The 17,500-nt window shown below is 44.1% G+C and overlaps 1 protein-coding gene across 1 annotated transcript in view; it reads right to left on the bottom strand.

Moving 5' to 3' along the window:
* Positions 1-3,747: 3,747 nt before the first annotated feature.
* Positions 3,748-17,500, bottom strand: part of LOC130078826 (voltage-dependent T-type calcium channel subunit alpha-1I-like) — a 51,919-nt gene continuing 38,166 nt past the window's right edge. The window contains exons 13-17 of the mRNA XM_056244516.1: positions 14,939-15,038; positions 14,152-14,285; positions 8,719-9,273; positions 5,948-6,048; positions 3,748-3,867 (exon numbers count right to left, since the gene is read on the bottom strand). Of these exons, the coding sequence (XP_056100491.1) occupies positions 3,822-3,867; positions 5,948-6,048; positions 8,719-9,273; positions 14,152-14,285; positions 14,939-15,038 (936 nt within the window). The 3' untranslated portion in view covers positions 3,748-3,821. The remainder of the gene's footprint in view (positions 3,868-5,947; positions 6,049-8,718; positions 9,274-14,151; positions 14,286-14,938; positions 15,039-17,500) is intronic.

Below are 17,500 nucleotides of genomic sequence, written 5' to 3'. Positions count from 1 at the left end.
TGACACACACACACACTCCTGACACACACTCTCCTGACACACACACTCCTGACACACACACTCTCCTGACACACACTCTCCTGACACACACTCTCCTGACACACACACACTCCTGACACACACTCTCCTGACACACACACTCTCCTGACACACACACTCCTGACACACACACTCCTGACACACACTCTCCTGACACACACTCTCCTGACACACACTCTCCTGACACACACACTCTCCTGACACACACTCTCCTGACACACACACTCTCCTGACACACACACACTCCTGACACACACTCTCCTGACACACACACTCTCCTGACACACACACTCCTGACACACACACTCCTGACACACACTCTCCTGACACACACTCTCCTGACACACACTCTCCTGACACACACTCTCCTGACACACACTCTCCTGACACACACACTCTCCTGACACACACTCTCCTGACACACACACACTCCTGACACACACACACTCCTGACACACACACTCCTGACACACACACTCCTGACACACACACTCCCTGACACACACACTCTCCTGACACACACACTCTCCTGACACACACTCTCCTGACACACACTCTCCTGACACACACACACTCCTGACACACACACACTCCTGACACACACACTCTCCTGACACACACTCTCCTGACACACACACACTCCTGACACACACACTCCTGACACACACACTCTCCTGACACACACACTCCTGACACACACACTCTCCTGACACACACTCTCCTGACACACACACACTCCTGACACACACACACACTCCTGACACACACACTCCTGACACACACACTCTCCTGACACACACACTCTCCTGACACACACACTCTCCTGACACACACACTCTCCTGACACACACTCTCCTGACACACACACACTCCTGACACACACACTCTCCTGACACACACACACTCCTGACACACACACTCTCCTGACACACACACACTCCTGACACACACTCTCCTGACACACACACTCCTGACACACACACTCTCCTGACACACACACTCTCCTGACACACACTCTCCTGACACACACACTCTCCTGACACACACACTCTCCTGACACACACTCTCCTGACACACACTCTCCTGACACACACACTCCTGACACACACACTCCTGACACACACACTCTCCTGACACACACTCTCCTGACACACACACTCTCCTGACACACACACACTCTTCACCGCGGTACGCCTGACAGGAACAGAGAGATGTGTGTCTGAAGCTGATTCTCCTCAGGACCGGGTCCCTGGCGCTCCAGACCGGCACTGACAGCATCTCAGGGTTTCTGTGACTCTACACCGGTGTCCTGTAAAACTCCTCACTCCAGTGTTTACCCAGCATGCACTGCGTCTCCAGCTTTCTCATTGGCTAACGAGGCTGATGGCACATGATCTAAATGAGCCGGGTGATCAGTGTGCTCGAATGAAGTGTAATACTCATTCCTAGGGGGCTTCGGATCTTAAAGTGACAGCAGCCTAATAAACCATTAATGAAAAAGAGAAAATCTGAATAACTTTTGTAGCTTTAACAAGGGTTCATCTACAGTAGTCAACATTTGAAGTGATCAAAACCTTTCATCAAAGTTATACATGAATTTTGAACAATACCCGTTCTTGTCTCAGGAAAACTGATTGATCCACCTCAAATGTTGACTACTGTATATTTAATTAATGTATGCTGTGAAGACTGTGAAGTGATTGCTAACTTTAATCAATTTCTGTATATTTCCTACATGTTAGATCAAATATTTGAAATATACAGTTTTTAATGTTTTTTTTCTACATTAATTTGTAGATTAACTGTGAAATTATTACAATATAAATTATTTTTTTTAATTAATGTTAGGTGCGATTAATTACACAAAATAAATTTAATTTGTTTTAATCGATTGACAGAACTACTGTTAATTTATACTTGCATTATACCCTATAATGTATGCCATCTTTCATTTTAATGTGTAACGTTAGCCAGTCCTGAGATTACTGAAGAGCCGCCGCCAGAGGAATAATCAGACGGATTACATGCTTTTAATGTTATTTTGTTTGTTTTTTGCACTATATTTATTATGATTAACTGCCCATTTGTGTCTATATGAGCAGCGGAAGGTTTTTACGCTACTGTTTGAACACAGAAGTGTCTCAGTTTCTGGAAACACACACATGAAGTGCTCAGGTGAGACGTTACCTTGACTGTCATCTCGGCCACAAAGATGGCAGTGAAAACATAGTTGGAGATGGTGAGGAAGACTCGCTCCTGACGGGAGAGAGAGAGAGAGAGAGAGAGAGAGAGAGAGAGAGAGAGAGAGAGAGAGAGAGAGAGAGAGAGAGAGAGAGAGAGAGAGAGAGAGAGAGAGAGAGAGAGAGAGAGAGACAAGGCAGTGTGAGGTAATGATACAGCGGCACCAGAAATGTCAAGCTAAGAATGTGATGTGAGACTTCTACATTACAGGGGTAAAATATCCTGTGATTATTACGCTTGAAATGTCACACCAGTCCTGCTGAAGTCCACAGATTTAACACAGCTGAGCCTCTACAGGACCAGGCACATAACTAGCCAAACGATCTGAGAACTACTGCAACATCTATAAATCGTTACTAGGGTGTGTGTGTGTGACGCTCTTCAATGCATAAACATTTTCAGTTGAATATCTTTAAGCTTTTTTTTTATTTCAGTCTTATTTGTACCCAGTTAGGACACGATGGTGTACCGACAGTATTGTTTTACATAATGTTCATGTTAATCTGTGAAATGCTTATAGATTATTAAACTCCCCCTGTGGTGAAAATCCAGCGTTTCATGTTGTTTATGTGTCTATGTGGTGTGTTTAATACGCTTAAACCATGTGTAAGTTCATAAGTCGACAGCATTGCTGAGTATTTCCTCCTTAAAACTGCAGTGAACCAAAGACAGTCTCAAAACACGGTTTGAAATCGCTGGTGTTTCTGACGTCACAAACGACCTTGTAACCAATCAGATCAACGTGTGATCGTCAACCAGTGGATCTCTGAGCTGAGTGAGTGAGTGGAGGCGGGGCTCATTTGCATATTCATAGAACCGCGCATACCAAATGAGGCAAGGGTGTCGAGTTACATTCAAGATATTATGAGACATGACGAATATTTTTCAAGGAAATAACATTTAAATATGTACTTTTGGTGATCAAAGATGGATTTCAAGGGATAAAATGATTGACTCTAAATGTTTAAATGTTGATATTAATGTTTCCCACGAGAGGAGCCACAGGATAAGGCTCTTTCAAGTCTGGTGTTTTTCTGTCAGTTTCCATCATTCTGAATGGAAATAAATGCATTGATCTGGTTCTAGTTCATGTACTGACCGTATTGTTTTACATACTTAATGTACATAGAATCTGAGAAATGCTTATAGATTATTAAATGTTTAACTTTTGTAGACCTCAATAAAACATTTTTAAAGATTTTTTTCAAGTTGCCAGACATATATTGATTTCCAATTAAAAGGAAGATACTATATATTATAAACCAATCGTTGCGGTGGAATTAAACCTGCCGTTTCTCCTCTATGAAGCTCCAGCACATGTGACAGTGTTTTTTTTCTTCTTTTTTTGTGACAGTGTTCATGCGGAGCTGCAAATCAGTGTGTCACTACGGCGAGACGAGTCGCGCTGACTCAAGCTGTGAGCGGTGTGTGTGTGTGTGTGAATCTGAGTGATGAAACGTACCAGACTGCCCTGGTGGATTCTGGGTCTCTCCAGAGCCACTGTGATACAGTTGAGGAAGATGAAAGCAAGAACCACATAGTCAAAAGAGCTTATGAGCGATGATAGTCTGACACATCAGACGAAACCTGCAGAGAGAGAGAGAGAGAGAGAGAGAGAGAGAGAGAGAGAGAGAGAGAGAGAGAGAGAGAGAGAGAGAGAGAGAGAGAGAGAGAGAGAGAGAGAGAGAGAGAGAGAGAGAGAGAGAGAGAGAGAGAGACTAAATTTGCGCTGTAAATTTAGTGTCATTTCAGTTAGTTTTCTATGGGGTTAGAATTGTTCCATTTCCCCAAATAAATAGATTGAGATTCATAAATAAATGTTAAAAGTTTCACAAAAAAATTATAAAATTCACAAATAAATAAATGAGATTTGCAAATTTAAAAAAAATACAAATGTGTTATTCATTCTTTATCAAATGCATGGAAGCGATTCACAAATGAATGCCAGGCAGAGTTGTGTTCGTGACAAACACATTTGTAAATATTTATTTTATTTGCAAATCTCATTTAATTTATTTGTGAATTTTATAAATTTTTGTGAAAATCTTTACATTTATTTGTGCATCCTAACCTATTTATTTGTGAATTTGATTATTTTTTTTCTGATTCTCTTTGCATTTATTTGTGAATCTCAATCTATTTATTTGGAATAATGCAACAAATCTAGCCCCATATTGCTCCCTCCACCAGTGCGTCTGCTGTGTGCACCGGATCGGCTCTGATCGGCTCATATGAGCATTAATCTGCACACATGCTGTGTGTCAGGCCTGAGACTCTCCGTGTGTGTGTGTGTGTGTGTGTGTGTGTGTGTGTGTGTCTGGAGACCTGCACATATGAGATCTGTCATGAGCCGCAGCAGGAGTGGAGCTCCAGCGCAGTGAAGGACATGTGAGGCTCTTCCAGCGATCAGAGATCAGATCTCAGCGTGGGCTTGTCTGCTCTAATGCGGTTTCGTCTGAAAACACGTCTTTTTCTCTCCGTTTTGGCCTTCCGTTCACACTGAGACGGCGTTATATTAATGAAAACGCTCTCCAGAGTGGATACATTTGAAAACGCAGTTTCGTGTTGTGGTGTGGACTGTCAAAACGCAGGTATTTAAAAGCGATGATGTAAGTTTAGTCATGTGACGCATGTTGTACCAATAGATATTCGTGTTTATAGCGGTATTGTGCCTGTTATGTGCGGTTCACTTTCACACTGTTGCTGAAATATGTAACTTCACACACTCTTCATATCACAGTCCTGCACAGATGACAGAAGATTCACTCGCATCTGCTGTCCTGCGGTGAAACATGAGAACAGTTTTAGCGTTTTAGACCGAACATATAATGATGAGTGAGAGTGACCTGGACCATCCGTGAATGAGGAGATATTCCGCTAAATAAAATGATCCTGCGCGATAACTTTATTATTTATGTTTCCGTCTGTATCATCTCAGAGCTTCTGTGAGGGTTTACGCATGCGCAGTAAAGGGGAAGTTAGTGTTTTCAGGCGTTTTCCAAAAGTTTCTCATCCGCACTGAGACGTCGGAAGACGCCTGAAAACTCCTGAAAACACTAGTGTGGACGGAGAGCGCTTTTAAACGAAAACGCCGTTTTCAAATGTATCCGGATTAGCGTAGACGAAGCCAGACGCTTCAGAGCTCAGCAGAGAGGACAGCAGAGCTGGTGTTTTACAGTGACGTCTGAAAGCCGTTTAGACACGACACACAGATAATGACTATATTCACAGTTCAGATCAAGTGTCGCACTGATTAGAAAACATCAGGGGTGTAAAATCCAAAAACCAAACATTTTACTCCATTACAAGTAATCTGATCAGATCTGAGAGTCTGTGTCTGAAAGGACTAGTTAGTTCTGTCATCATTTACTAAGCGGCGCATTAGGATAAATAAAATACTATTTATTTCTAAATAACTGAGAATGATTTAAGACATGTGTACTTGAAAGTCTACGTGAAATTTTAATGGAGTTAAAAGTATGATTTTCACCCTGTAAAATGTAACTGAGTAAAGGTACAAGTATTCAGTTTAACAGAGCTCGAGTACAGTACAGATTCCCCACAGTAATACATCAGTACAGTAGAGAAGGACTATTACTCTCATCATTCAGTCAATCAGAACCATTCAACAGATTGGAACAGAATGAGAGTCTCAGTAAATACGTACTTGTTATGCGGGGAAAATAAGTAAATGGACCAATCCTCCCTCTTCTCACACCAGTCTGGACGATAAACCTCCATCATCTTCTGGATACGGAAACACAGGCTCTGCGTATCACACACACACACACACACACGGTTATCTGAGATGAAGGTAACTCTTTCCAATTAACTTTGAATAAAATTTCAATTTCCCTGGGAGACATTTCCAATAAGCGGAGTAATATATGAGGATTAATACATCCGTGTGACGTCCACATTCATGCGATCGGACAGTCGCTGTGCCCAGAGGAGTTCGGCTATTGTGTTTGCTGTCACCGCTCATAATGAGCTTCTTCATGTTGTTTATTCTCCACATCAGCCGCTGCTGGATTTCACTGACGAGTCGTTTATTAAAAGCTGAAATGAGCCGAGTTTCTCCTCAGTCCTCTGTCAGACGGGATGATCCCGCTCACCAGTGAAGCGCTCTTCTAATGACACGCTCAAACTGATGCACAAAGCGTTTTTAAATCACTTCACTGAAAGAAAGGCCTCGCTCAAGAACTTTAATGCTGTGAGCGTCCGGCTCAGAGAGAACATCAGGACTTTATTCACTTTTTCTGCTTCTCAGGGACAATCATCTGAATTTAGCATAATGGATTCAACAGCAGAGCTGAGAGAAGAGCATCCCTCCATCTATCAGTCTATCCTTTCATCCATCCATCAGTCTATCCATCCATCCACTCATCAGTCTATCCTTTTACCCATCCATCTATCAGTCTATCCTTTTACCCATCCATCCATCAGTCTATCCTTCCATCCATCCATCCATCCATCAGTCTATCCATCCATCCACTCATCAGTCTATCCTTCCATCCATCCATCCATCCATCCATCCATCCATCAGTCTATCCTTTTATCCATCCATCCATCCATCCATCAGTCTATCCATCCTTCCACTCATCAGTCTATCCTTCCATCCATCCATCCATCAGTCTATCCTTTTATCCATCCATCCATCAGTCTATCCATCCATCCACTCATCAGTCTATCCTTCCATCCATCCACTCATCAGTCTATCCTTTTACCCATCCATCCATCAGTCTATCCATCCATCCACTCATCAGTCTATCCTTCCATCCATCCACTCATCAGTCTATCCTTTTACCCATCCATCCATCAGTCTATCCATCCATCCACTCATCAGTCTATCCTTCCATCCATCCATCCATCAGTCTATCCTTTTATCCATCCATCCATCAGTCTATCCATCCATCCACTCATCAGTCTATCCTTTTACCCATCCATCTATCAGTCTATCCTTTTACCCATCCATCCATCAGTCTATCCATCCATCCACTCATCAGTCTATCCTTCCATCCATCCATCCATCCATCCATCCATCCATCCATCAGTCTATCCTTTTATCCATCCATCCATCACTCTATCCATCCATCCACTCATCAGTCTATCCATCCATCCATCCATCCATCAGTCCATCCTTTTATCCATAAGTCTATCCATCCATCCACTCATCAGTCTATCCTTTTATCCTTTTATCCATCCATCCACTCATCAGTCTATCCTTTCATCCATCCATCCATCAGTCTATCCATCCATCCACTCATCAGTCTATACATCCATCCATCCACCTATCCATCTACCTAACCTATCTATCGTTACATCCATCCATCCATCCACCTATCCATCTATTAATCCACCTCTCCATCTACCTAACTTATCTATCCACCAATTCATCTATCCATCCATCCATCTACCTAACCTATCTATCCGTCCATCCATCCACCTATCCATCTATCCATCCATCAATCCACCTATCCATCTACCTATCCACCTAACCCATCTATCCATCCATCCATCCATCCATCCAGCCATCCCTCCATCCACCTATCCATCTACCTATTTACCTAACCTATCCATCCATCCATCCATCCACCTATCCATCTACCCATCCATCCATCCATCCATCCATCCACCTATTTACCTAACCTATCTATTCATCCATCCATCCACCTATCTATCCATCTATCCATCCATCTATCACCCATCTGTCTGTCTGTCAATCCATCCATTCACCTGTCAATCCCTCTACCTATCCATCCATCCATCCACCTATCTATCCATATGTCAATCCATCTACCTATCCATCCATCCATCTATCCATCTGTCAATCCATCTACCAATCCATGCCTATCTATCCATCCCTCCATCCATCAGTCTATCCATCCATCCCTCCATCCATCAGTCTATATTTTCATCTGTTAGTTTCCAGTCTTCCAAATTATCTATCAACCTATCAACCCATCCATCTACCTATCCATCTACCTATTCATCATCCATCCATCTGTCAATTCATCTGTATGTCGTTCAATCAATCTGTCCATCTACCAATCTAGGTATCAATCCATCCATCCATCCATCTACATATCTGACCATCTACCCATCTTTCAGTTTATCTATCTATACAGATCTATTGTCTGTCTATCTTTCTATATATCTCTTTTAATTTATCTATCTGTCCGTCTACCTATATATCCGTATATACATCTATCTATCCATCTGTTTATCTGTCAACCCATCAGTCCCTGCCTATTCATTCATCTGTATGTCAATCCATCTACCAATCCATCCACCCATCCATCCGTCTATCAATCCATCTGTCTGTCAATCCATCTACCTATCCATCCACCCATCCATCCACTTATCCATCTACCTATCCATACATTCACCCTCCATCCATCCATCCATCTGTCAGTTTGTATATCCATCTACACTCACATAGTCAGTGTCTTCCTCCAGGTTGTTCTTGTCCTTGCGTGCGTTGAGCTGTGGATAAATCTCTCCCAGCAGTGGCCCCTGAGGGCCAGGGGTCTTCCCATTACAGTCCTGGTGTTCAGCAGACTCGCTCTTCATCCGGGCCAGAGGGGGGCGCAGCAGGACCTCGCTCTTCATCCGGGCCAGAGGGGGGCGCAGCAGGACCTCGCTCTTCATCCGGGCCAGAGGGGGGCGCAGCAGGACCTCGCTCTTCATCCGGGCCAGAGGGGGGCGCTGCAGGACCTCGCTCTTCATCCGGGCCAGAGGGGGGCGCTGCAGAACCTCGGGCAGCTCGAGCGAGAGAGAGAGAGAGAGACGGGCCCGGCGGGACAGGGAGGGTGGGGGGGGCAGGAGAGACTCATGCTCCGCGGGGTGAGAGTGAACACTGCGCACACGCAAACTGCCCCCGATGCCCCCCCCGGCCCTCGGGCCTCCACTGTTCCAGCTGCACCGGCGGCTCCAGGACGGGTGAGCGGGAGGACGCCCCCAGTGGTGGTACTGGGAACTGCGGCTGTGGCGCTACAGAGAGAGGAAGAAAAATCATTCATTTGAAAAATATCTGGAAAAATGAAGAAACATTTGATTCCTAATGACATCTGTGTATCTATCCATCTTTCCATTTACCTATCTGCCTCTATCCATCTTCCAGTTTATCTATCTGTTTATCAATCCATCTGTCTCTGCCTTTCCGTCTGTCCATCTATCAATCTATTTGTCTTTCTATCTGCCTATTTATACATCAGTCTGGCCGTCAACCCATCTACCTTTCTATCTGTCTATCTGTCCGTCTTCCAGTTTATCTGTCTATCTTTCAGTCTGTCTCCATCTAATGAGCGCCAGCTGCGAGCGGCAGCTCCTCCAGTAGCTTTGTTTGAGCTCTTGTGTCTTTTATAGCCCTCTTTTACTTTTAACTTTGTCATTATATATTTAGTATAGTGCTTTTATTCTATCCTATGGATAAGGACTTTTTATTATTGAATAACGGCCAAGGACTAGTCTACATGAGAGATCAGCTGTTTGCTCTCAGGACTTCGGCCAGTGCCGGTGTTGTCCCCCATCTACCTCGAAAGGTGAGACGGCAGTACCGGGGATGCCGAGCGGGCGAGGGTAGGTGCCGGGAGAAGCGGTGGAGATTCAAGCCCTTAGTTCCGTCTGTGGTTATGGGGAATGTCAACTCACTGGCTAACAAAACCGATGAACTGGTTGCATTGGTGAAGATGCAGTGAGGATCTACAGGGAGTGCAGTTTACTGTGTTTCACTGAGACATGGCTAACCGCTAGCATCCCGGACGCTAACGTGGATTTACCCGGCTTCACTACAGTCAGAGCAGACAGAGACACGAAGGCTAGCAGGAAGCGTAAAGGGAGGCTGGGGCCGTTTGCGATATTTATCAACAACAGATGGTGTAATCCTGGACATGTTACTGTGAAGATGACCACCTGCAGCAGGGACATTGAGCTGTTGGCTGTAAGTCTCTGTCCTTACTACATGCCTAAAGAGTTTTCACACACCATCACGATTTGTGTTTACATCCCCCGCGAGCACAAGCCAAAGCCGCGTGTGACATCATCCACACGGTCCGCGAGACTGCAGACACAGCCCCCAGACGCCTTCATGTTTATTTCTGGGGATTTTAACCACGTCACACTGGACTCCTCACTGTCTGCTTTCTGCCAGTGTGTTGACTGTTCCACCAGAGGAAACAGAACTATTGATCAACTGTCTGCTAATTATAAGGATGCAAACACTGCCATTTCTTTACCGTCACTGGGGAGATCAGACCACAATCTGGTTCTGCTCCAGCCTCACTATAAGCTCAAAGTTGTGAAGCAACCCATCACCACACGTTCCTTCAGAAAGTGGTCTCCTGGGGTGGAGGAGGCCCTGCGGGACTGTTTCCAATGTACTGACTGGGGAATGCTGCAGGAGGCGTATGGGGAGGACGTTGAGGGTATCACTAGTTGCACAACTGACTACATGAACTTCTGTATGGAGATTGTTGTGCCCACTAGATATGTACACAATAAACCCAGGATCACCAGCAACATCAAATACCTCCTCAACCAGAAGAAGAGGGCTTTTATGATTGGTGACCAGGGACAGTTAAGATGCATACAAAGGGAGCTCAAATTCCAGCAGAAAGAGGCTTACAGAAGAAAAATGGAGCAGATGTTGAAGTAAAACAGCACGAGGGAGGTGTGAGAGGGCATGAAGACCATCACAGGCTGTAGCTTGAAGCGTGGGAACCTCGTGGAGGGGTATGTGGAGAGGGCCAACCAGTTTAATAACTTCTTTAATAGGTTTGATTGCCCCTCTGCAGTTTGCGTATCACGAGAGGGTGGGGGTGGACGACGCCATCCTCAATCTGCTCCACCGGTATTTTTCCTACCTGGATAGGGGTGTTAGCGCTGTGAGAATCATGTTTTTTGATTTCTCCATCCAGCCCCCTCTACTGAAAGACAAACTGACGGGGATGTGTGTGAACTTAAACCTAATAAAGTGGGTTACAGACTATCTTCCTGAGAGGCCTCAGTCCGTTCAACTGAGAGACTGCAGCTCTGAGAGCGTAGTCAGCAGCACAGGAGCAGCACAGGGGACAGTGCTCTCCCCGGTCTTGCTCACCCTCTACACCTCAGATTTTAAGTACAACTCGGAATAGTGTCCCTTGCAGAAGTATTCTTATGAAACTGCAATCGTGGAGTGTATTAAGAATGGAGATGAGGGGGAGTATCGGACCCTGATTGAGGACTTTGTGAGGTGGTGTAGCTAAAACCATCTACAGCTCAAGGAGATGGTGGTCGACTTCTGAAGACCGAGGCCCCATCTGCAGCCTGTGTTCATCGAAGGCGACTGTGTGGAGGTGGTCCAGACATACAAATACACCGGTCTGCAGCTGGACGACAGACTGGACTGGTCCAAGAACACAGATGCCCTATACAGGAAGGGACAGCGTCGACTCTATTCCCTGAGAAGGCTAGGGTCCTTCAATATCTGTCAGAAGCTCCTGCAGGTGTTTTACCAGACGGTCATCGCTAGCGTCCTCTTCTATGCTGTGGTGTGTTAGGGAGCAGCATTAAGAAAAGGGCTGGATAAGCTGGAGAAGAAGGCTGGTTCTGCGGTGGGTGTTGAACCAGACTCATTAACATCAGCGGCAGAGAGGAGGGGCAGGAGAGCACCTTCAGCGACAGGATAATGCCTCTGTCCTGTTCCAGACACACTGAGGAAGGCGTTTGTCCCGCAGGCGATACGGCTTTTTAATTCATCCCTGTGAGCAGGGCTTAGTTTATTCATTTATTTATGTATATGGGCTGTTATCTAGCTATATGTCTGTCTATCTATCTATCCATCCATCCATCCATTCATCCATCCATCTCTCTCTCTGTCTGTCTGTCTGTGTCTGTCTATCCATCCATCCATCCATCCATCCATCCATCCATCCATCCATCCATCCATCCATCTATCTATCTATCTATCTATCTATCTATCTATCTATCTATCTATCTATCTATCTCTCTATCTGTCAATCCATCCATCCATCCATCCATCCATCCATCCATCCATCCATCCATTATCTATCTATCTAAATATCTATCTGTCTATCTATCTATCTATCTGTCTATCTATCTATCTATCTATCTATCTATCTATCTATCTATCTATCTATCTATCTATCTATCTATCTATCTATCTATCTATCTATCTGTCTGTCTGTCTGTCTGTCTGTCTGTCTGTCTATCTATCTATCTATCTATCTCTCTATCTATCTGTCTGTCTGTCTGTCTATCTATCTATCTATCTGTCAATCCATCCATCCATCCATCCATCCATCCATCCATTATCTATCTATCTATCTAAATATCTATCTGTCTATCTATCTATCTATCTATCTATCTATCTATCTATCTATCTATCTATCTATCTATCTATCTATCTATCTATCTATCTATCTGTCTGTCTGTCTATCTATCTATCTATCTATCTATCTATCTATCTATCTCTCTATCTATCTGTCTGTCTGTCTGTCTATCTATCTATCTATCTATCTATCTATCTATCTATCTATCTGTCAATCCATCCATCCATCCATCCATCCATTATCTATCTATCTATCTATCTAAATATCTATCTGTCTATCTATCTATCTATCTATCTATCTATCTATCTATCTATCTATCTATCTATCTATCTATCTATCTATCTATCTATCTGTCTGTCTGTCTGTCTGTCTGTCTATCTATCTATCTATCTCTCTATCTATCTGTCTGTCTGTCTATCTATCTATCTATCTATCTATCTATCTGTCAATCCATCCATCCATCCATCCATCCATCCATTATCTATCTATCTATCTGTCTATCTATCTATCTATCTATCTATCTATCTATCTATCTATCTATCTATCTATCTATCTATCTATCTATCTATCTATCTATCTATCTGTCTGTCTGTCTGTCAGTCAATCCATCCATATCCATACATCCATCTAACTATCTATCCATCCATTCACCTGTCTATCTATGTGAACCGCGGCTGTGGCGCTACAGAGAGAGGGGAATCTGAAGAAACATTTGACTCCTAACGACACGAGCTGTTTAAACACTGAAGATGAGTTAACTTTAGCAGTCGTGTGTGTGTGTGTGTGTGTGTGTGTGTGTGTGTGTGTGTGTGTGTGTGTGTGTGTGTGTGTGTGTGTGTGTGTGTGTGTGTGTGTGTGTGTGTGTGTGTGAGAGTGTGGTAATTGCCGTCGACGTGTTTCTGATCTTGCTGACTGCATTCGCTCATTTTTAGCAGCATGAGCGGTAAAAGCAGTTGCCATAGAAACTTGTGTTCTCCGCCGCTAATCTCTAATGTTGACCTCATACACCGTCCGGCTCACGCGCGTCAGGTGACGGAGCATCAGCGTTCACATCCAACGTCATTAACATGAGAGAGTTCAGACATCATCAGTGATTCAGGTGGAGTGAAACATTTTAATTGAACACGCATGCATCTGTATGATTTTCTGCCTGTTTTTTTACAGTATTCGGCAAATTCCCACAGACTCTTTCCCACCACAATCTCCCGACGGCACGTGACTTCAAGAACAACAGCTCAACACACTATATTTAACCCAGGCGTTCGTTCGCATCGCTCGTCTCTCTCTCTCTCCCTCGATACACACGGCTGCCTCAATTAAAAGAGGGGTTGCTATGGAAACCCCAAAAGCCTTGGCTGAACGTCCGACGCACATTATCAAGAGAATTTTAGTCTCTCGCAAACACACACACACACACACACACACAGATGAGTCTCTGCTTGGGGATTCTCTAATAACATTAATCTGCACTAATGTTTCCTTGACTCATAACATCCACACACACACACACATGATGAATGACTCTCAGACATTGACTGACTAGAGAGGAGGATCTCCTGCCCAGGCAGATTGTCCTCCTCCGGTGGTTTTCCTCAGAGAAGCTGCTCCTGGTCTTTTCCTCGGCCAGCGGCTCCAGATCCAGATGCCCGTTCGCAGTGAGAGAGGGAGGCTTTTCTGGAGGAGAGAAACGGGAGTCAGCCCGAGCCATGAGCAACTCTGGCCATTAACACACACTATGAAGGTACTAATGTCTCTCGCCCTTTACAGCCACAGAATAACTTCAGCACATCAAAAGTGCCAAACAATCCCACAAGATTCACCAATAGCATCACTGACCGAGTGCATGTGTGATGTTTCCTGGAGACAAAATATTTTCTGAAAACACCAAACTGCAATCGGACTGGCTTTCCTTTCCAGCAATCAGTGTGCACGGGTTTATATTTAATTTAATATTCAACAATATTATTGATCTCCTGCATTGACATCATTATCTGAGAACTGAACTGAGCTGGACGATATATCTGTAAAGATACTAAATTAAATTAATAACTTTTTTACAACAGAAATGAAGCATCACTGAACTTACTTGAGCTGGACTGTGACTCGCATTCTAATTAAACATGGCATTGAGATACATATATACTGTAAATAAAAGATTGGTATGTTTGACTAGAAAAAACTACTTCAGTCTTTCTTCTTCAAATTCGTTGTGTTACATGCTTTCTTTGTCATTTTTTGTGAAACTGAGAAGCATTTTTAGAGGGAAAATAGTTTCAAAGTAAATCATACAGCAGTTTTATTTGGTTTAATACTGAGTTTGATCATACCGGATAACGTGAGTGAGTCTTTGTGCTGTTCACTTCCTTTAGCGGAAGATCCCTCCTCGTCATCATCTTCATCATCAGAGAACGAGTGATTGGCATCACCCTGAAAGACAGACATATTTCAGATCTTCATTAGGAAGTTTTTAAAACCCAGAGTCCCAAAGCCTTTTCTGAAGCACCTACTGATTTACCACTTTAACACACACAATCACTCACTCACTCTCACACTTACTCACTCTCACACTCTCACACTCTCACACGCACTCACACTCACTCACTCACTCACTCACTCACTCACTCACTCACTCACTCACTCACTCACTCACTCACACTCTCACACTCTCACACTCTCACACTCTCACACTCTCACACTCTCACACTCACTCTCACACTCACTCACTCACTCACACACACACTCACTCACTCTCACACTCTCACACTCTCACACTCACTCTCACACTCACTCTCACACACACTCACACTCACTCTCACACTCTCACACTCTCACACTCACTCACACACACACTCACTCACTCACTCACTCACTCACTCACTCACTCTCACACTCTCACACTCTCACACTCACTCTCACACTCTCACACTCTCACACTCACTCACACACACACTCACTCACTCACTCACTCACTCACTCTCACACTCTCACACTCTCACACACTCACACTCACTCTCACACTCTCACACTCTCACACTCACTCACACACACACTCACTCACTCACTCACTCACTCACTCACTCTCACACTCTCACACTCTCACACTCACTCACACACACACTCACTCACTCACTCACTCACTCACTCACTCTCACACTCTCACACTCACTCTCACACTCACTCTCACACTCACTCTCACACTCACTCTCACACTCACTCTCACACTCACTCTCACACTCACACACTCTCACACTCTCACACTCTCACACTCACTCTCACACTCTCACACTCTCACACTCTCACACTCACTCTCACACTCACTCTCACACTTACTCACTCTCACACTCTCACACTCTCACACTCTCACACTCTCACACTCTCACACTCACTCTCACACTCTCACACTCTCACACTCTCACACTCACTCTCACACTCACTCTCACACTCACTCTCACACTCACTCTCACACTCACTCTCACACTCTCACACTCACTCACTCACTCTCACACTCTCACACTCTCACACACACACACTCACTCACTCACTCTCACACTCTCACACTCTCACACTCACTCTCACACTCACTCTCACACTCTCACACTCTCACACTCACTCACTCACTCTCACACTCTCACACTCTCACACTCTCACACACACACACTCACTCACTCACTCTCACACTCTCACACTCTCACACTCACTCTCACACTCACTCTCACACTCACTCTCACACTCACTCTCACACTCACTCTCACACTCACTCTCACACTCACTCTCACACTCACTCTCACACTCACTCTCACACTCACTCACTCACTCACTCTCACACTCACTCTCACACTCACTCTCACACTCACTCTCACACTCACTCACTCACTCACTCTCACACTCACTCTCACACTCACTCTCACACTCACTCTCACACTTCCTCACTCTCACACTCTCACACTCTCACACTCTCACACTCACTCACTCACTCACTCACTCACTCACTCACTCACTCACTCTCACAATTTCAATTTCAATTTCAAATTAGCTTTATTAGCATGACTGTGTAACACAATGTTGCCAAAGCATATTAGATATAAATAATAAAACAAACAGTGAACATATATGTATAAATCATGTCATATGTAGCATTGTAAATATATAGATAAATAAACACAATCTATCTTAATAAATAGATAAATAAATACATTTGGTCACTCTGGAGAATTAGCTGTCTCTGGCGTTGTGAATAGCTAGCACATATTTAGCCGCTAGTGCAGCTGTATTTACATCTTCTCCCAGTAAGAAGGACATTTTGACAGTGTCGCTCAGTTCATAGAATGATGGGATCAAGGCTTCAAATTTGGGGAGAAAAGTGTCTCTTATACTGTTATATTTAGAGCAGAAGAGCAGAAAGTGTTCCTCATCCTCTATGTGCTGTAGATCACAGTGTCTACAGATCCTCTGCTCTCTCTCTGTCCATGTCTGTCTATGTCTTCCTCTCTCTATCTCTAGATCATGGTCACTCAATCTGTATTTGGAGAGGATTTGTCTGTCTTTAAAATGTTTAATAAATAGATAACTGGCCAATTTAGTGGTTCTATTGAGGGTCGAGTAACATTGGAGTTTTTTCTGGAGGTCAAAATGAGCTTTTAGTGATTGATCATGAGTGTCTTTTAGATGTGTGTGTATTTCTTTAACAGTAGTTGTGGGGCTGTAGCTGTGGTCAGTGGGGAGTGTAGTCTGATGGACGAGTTGAAGAGCAAGTGTGTTTAGAGGATGAGGTTCTGCTGAGCTTTCATTGGCGAGGAGGGCTTTATATTGGACTGACTCTGGATCAGACTGATGGAGGTGATAAACACACTCACACTCACTCTCACACTCACTCTCACACTTCCTCACTC

The sequence above is a fragment of the Rhinichthys klamathensis genome, unplaced genomic scaffold (genome assembly GCF_029890125.1).
Source record: "Rhinichthys klamathensis goyatoka isolate OS25496 unplaced genomic scaffold, OSU_Roscu_1.1 h1tg000999l_1, whole genome shotgun sequence".
Taxonomy (NCBI): Eukaryota; Metazoa; Chordata; class Actinopteri; order Cypriniformes; family Leuciscidae; genus Rhinichthys; species Rhinichthys klamathensis.
Note: the sequence above shows the minus strand (reverse complement) of the source record. Positions and strands in the feature narration are given on the sequence as shown.